This window comes from Frankliniella occidentalis, unplaced genomic scaffold (assembly GCF_000697945.3).
Source record: "Frankliniella occidentalis isolate FOCC.00 unplaced genomic scaffold, Focc_3.1 Scaffold164, whole genome shotgun sequence".
In the NCBI taxonomy this organism is placed as follows: Eukaryota; Metazoa; Arthropoda; class Insecta; order Thysanoptera; family Thripidae; genus Frankliniella; species Frankliniella occidentalis.
The window spans coordinates 240,988-245,219 of NW_026267290.1; the positions used below are offsets into that span (position 1 = coordinate 240,988).

Genomic DNA, 4,232 nt, shown 5'->3' on the forward strand with positions numbered 1-4,232 from the left:
CGGTATTCAGTCATCGTATCTGGTCCGTATTCCTGCGGCCGGGCCGAGCATCGCCTCAGCCGCTCACCCGGCCGTTGCATACCCCTGGCCAGGCCAAGCGCAGAACCACCAATGTACCGAGCCTCTTAACAGATACGCAAACTCTGCAGGCATACGTCCATTTGTTCCCTGATTACAATTTGCACAGACAAATTTGTATCTGATGATAGACGCGCTCAAAGACACATCTAACCTAGGTACGAAAATTGACTCTCCCCTGGGTGGCATTGAGAGCATAACCTGTCCCAACGCACCTGACTTGCAGGTGCGTGCAGCTGCTAATGCGCCACCCGTGCATTGACGTCAACAAGGCGCACGGGCGCAGGGGCCTGACGGCTGTGCACATGGCGGCCAAGGGTGACGCCCCCGCCGCCATGTTGAGCCTCCTGCTGGCCGAGGGGGGCAGCCGCTTGGTTGTGGACGCCGGCAGTGACATTGATGGCCGCACGGCGCGGGAAGTCATCAGGGACAAGCACCCACAGCTGGCAAGACATCTGCCGCCACTCCAGGCGGGCACGCACGGTAAGGTCTCTTCCAAATGTTATTGGCTGAGCGATTAGCGAAGCCCATAACTCCACTGACCGGAAACGTTTCATTCTGTCAGTTTGTTTGTCCGTCTGTACGCACGATAACTCGAGAAAAAATTCACTGATAAACCAAGTGTTCAACTGCTCAACACTTGTAGGTGTGCAACTGAAAGTTGAATACTTTCAAGTGTTCAATTCAGAAGTAGTACACTTGCTAGTGTTAAACTCGGTATTTGTGCACTTGTAAGTGTTTAACTCTCCTGTTGTACACTTCTCTAGATCGGGCGCTTACTGTGAGGGAAGTGTTTCAACAGAGGAGTTCCACACTTACAAGTGCACTAATTCCGAGTTGGACACTTGCAAGTGTACTACTACTGAATTGAACACTTGCAAAGTATTGAACTTGCGGTTGCACACTTACAAGTGTTGAGCAGTTGAACACTTGGTTTATCAGTGTTAAGATAGCGACCTCGGATTTTCAGGGTCGTTTTGTATCATAAAAAGACAGATCAAGTTCGAAGATGAGCACTCTAGCTCGAAAATTGACTTTTTAAAAAACCAATAACCTACCCCAACAAAATATTATTTTTCAAATATTTTTTAATGGTCTCCTAATGGATAACTAGTGAAAATAGAAGGCTACGGACGAAAATTTTGTCCGTTTTGCTCTATATTGTACCGTTTCGACGCTATGGGGCACTTCTTGGCGAAATAAACAACGTGAAAAAGACAAAATGGTCTATTAAATCGTAAAAAAGGCTTCATGTCACTGAATTGTAAAGGGAGTAATACTTAGACTACACGTTACTGGTCGAGCCACACCCTCTTTTGGGCTTAAGGGTCCCTAGATTATCTACTATCACTAAAACGTTGATTTTTACATAAATCTGACAATATTCAATTTTTTAATGAAAACCGTTACCGAACATCAGAAGTTTCATGTCCCTAACTTTAGAGAAATAAGACCTCGACAAATGGTTCGAGTATGTCAAATTTTGGACCCGGAAGGCCCTGTTCCCCTATACTCTCTCCTTAACTCGTCTCGGGTGTCAGCGCCGCAGGCGTAGCTGTATGTGTGCCAGGCGCGTCGCAGCGTAACAGTGTTTCGTGAGATATCACGAAGCCTGTTACGCGAGACGTGGTCTGGCGTACATAGAGCTAGTATTCTGCAAAGACAAGCTACGTCAGATTATTTCTACCCCCAATGAAACATTTCCGAGCAAACGGTTGTGAGGTTTTGGCATGGCCCGCATCAGCACCAAGGGCACCAAGCAACTGCCGAGCACGTTCGAGTAATACTAAAGCAGCCCCCCGAGTAAGGGGCCGTGAAGGAAATGCGTGATACGTTTTATGGCCTTTTTTTGGCCCCTCCTCCTTTGAGGTCTTCGTGACAACTTCGTCACATCCGACTGGTGTGGAGAGCCATCGGGGGGGTGGGTGTACTGTAGCAACAGATCGACTACGAGAGCAACAGATACCTGTGACAGTCCTACTCATGTTGTGGTCCTCTCATTCGGTTTTATTTCGCAAAATTACAAACGGCAATCCGGAAACAAGGACCAGATCTCACATTTCTGATTGAGTGATGATCAGCATTTTAGTACAATGAGAAATAGCAAAATTACGGACGTTTTCTAATTTTCAGAAAGGGTCAATATGACCCCTGCCGCGGTTTTAGGTATATTATCATTTCACAACTTCCACAAAAATAGTCGTACAGCTTCAGGATTTCGTGTCAATATATTTGTCATCGTTTTACACGATGTCAAAAATTTTCAACTCGGCAAGAAAAAAATAAATATAGAAATTATAAACTGAAAATCGAAAAGGGTCAAAATGACCCCTGCCGCGGTTCTAGTGTTAAGCCTTGATCGGAAAAAAATAATAATATAATACACGTCGTTTACACCGTACGCAGCCCAAGACAAATTGTCAGCCGACAGTTTGTTCTTCTACCTGTACAGCCGCGAGAGCGAGCGGTTTCTCGCGGCCCTACATCAGCAGCACTTCCTCCAGCATGCAGGACTCCTGGATGCCGATGATGGTAGCCACACGCTGCTGCAGCTCGCCAGCAAGGTCAGAACTGTGGTCGGAGCCTCATAATCCTCGCTCCGCATGACGGAACTTTACATCTGAGCATTTTAGCACACTAACGACGAACGCTCAGCCACTACGGGCTTATGTGCCCATCGTGTGAACAACGGAAACCAAAATCCAAGTTATCGTTTATGCCCAAATAAAACCGTAAAGCTGCAATGTTTGATTAATTCTTGTTACTTTAAGTCTGACTTTCTGGAAATAATACTAAAAACTGTTTCTCTGCCATAGTAGCAGTTTGCATGATGAACGGGTCCATAAGGGCAATTCCAGAGAGACTGTCCGTGCGTAACGGTCCTAAAACTCACAATTCGAGGGCTGCTGCGGGCGAATGAATGGTGCCAGACTTTGGCGAGGCACACGAATGAACGCTCAATGTTACCAATGGTACCAATTTTGCGGCCCCCGGATAAGCCAATCGTCTGCAATATGTTGATTACAGTGTCGTTACGCACGGACTCAAAACGGAACTCGAATTTGCTATAAACGCGATGACCTTTAAATTTAACCTGTACAGTTGTAGATCTGCTACACGTGATTTCTGAAGCAGAAAAACGTGCTGAATCAGTAGACACGTCTGGTTTTATTCGAACTGAAGTAGTTTAGCCAAAAAACTAAGAAAATGACGGATTTTTTTTGCCGTTGTTGCGATCTGGAATTGCCCATAATAGTTCCAAAACTAGTTTGTTTTTTTCGATTTCGGACAAACAAGTCCGAGCACAATAAATTTGAAAGGACTTTTATTCTCATTATTGTACGTAGAAAGACGCGTTTTTGTGCACATCTCATCCGGATGCAGATTATAATCTAGCGAGTGAGTAATTTGCACCTTAATAATGGACAATAAAATAACAGACCAGTAAAAGGGTACTGAGGAGAGTGTGCTCTCAGGAGAGCGACAAATTTTTTATGTCACTGATCTCGCTCTCCCGAGACAAAGATATCTGACTGTAGAATTTGCAGTGAATGGAGCCACTAACACGCATACGGCTGCAGACTTTTCTTCGAGGAGAAAGATTTTCGACACAACTGTGATCCATAGTGTAGATGATGCAGAGAAACGCGGGCCAGAAAGCCAAGACGCGCTGCTGAAGACATCTTTAAGTCTCGTTGAATCGGATAGATGAAAAAAGTGAAAGAGCGGGAGGCGAACCACCGAACCACTGACTATAAGTCCGGATCGCTCTCCACTGGACCAGAGTGGGGGGACGCAGGTGGGTGTGTCACTTGACGTACTGGTCCCGCCCAGAAAGAGGCTAGCCAGATATGATGCAGACATCTTTAAGACATGCCTGATCCATCGCATACTTAGCACAGTGCCAGAGTGAGGCGCAGGACGGACCAAGCATGTCTTAAAGATGTCTCCATCATATCTGAATAGCCTCTTTCTGTGCGGAACCAGTACGTCGAGTGACACATCGACCAGTGTCGTCCCACTCTGGCCCAGAGGAGAGCGAGCCGCATTTCTAGTCCAGCAGTCAGTGCTTCGCCTCCCACTGGCGGCCCGCCTTCACTTACTTTTTTTCGTCTATCCGATTGAGTGTGTCTCAAAGAGGGGGGGGGGGGGGG

At 46.5% G+C, this 4,232-nt stretch overlaps 1 protein-coding gene across 1 annotated transcript in view; it reads left to right on the forward strand.

The window, feature by feature from the left end:
- Positions 1 to 4,232, forward strand: part of LOC113214821 (transient receptor potential cation channel protein painless-like) — a gene marked incomplete at its 5' end in the record, with an annotated part of 78,797 nt that overhangs the window by 41,803 nt on the left and 32,762 nt on the right. The window contains 2 exon segments of the mRNA XM_052271502.1: positions 305 to 561; positions 2,485 to 2,642. Of these exon segments, the coding sequence (XP_052127462.1) occupies positions 305 to 561; positions 2,485 to 2,642 (415 nt within the window).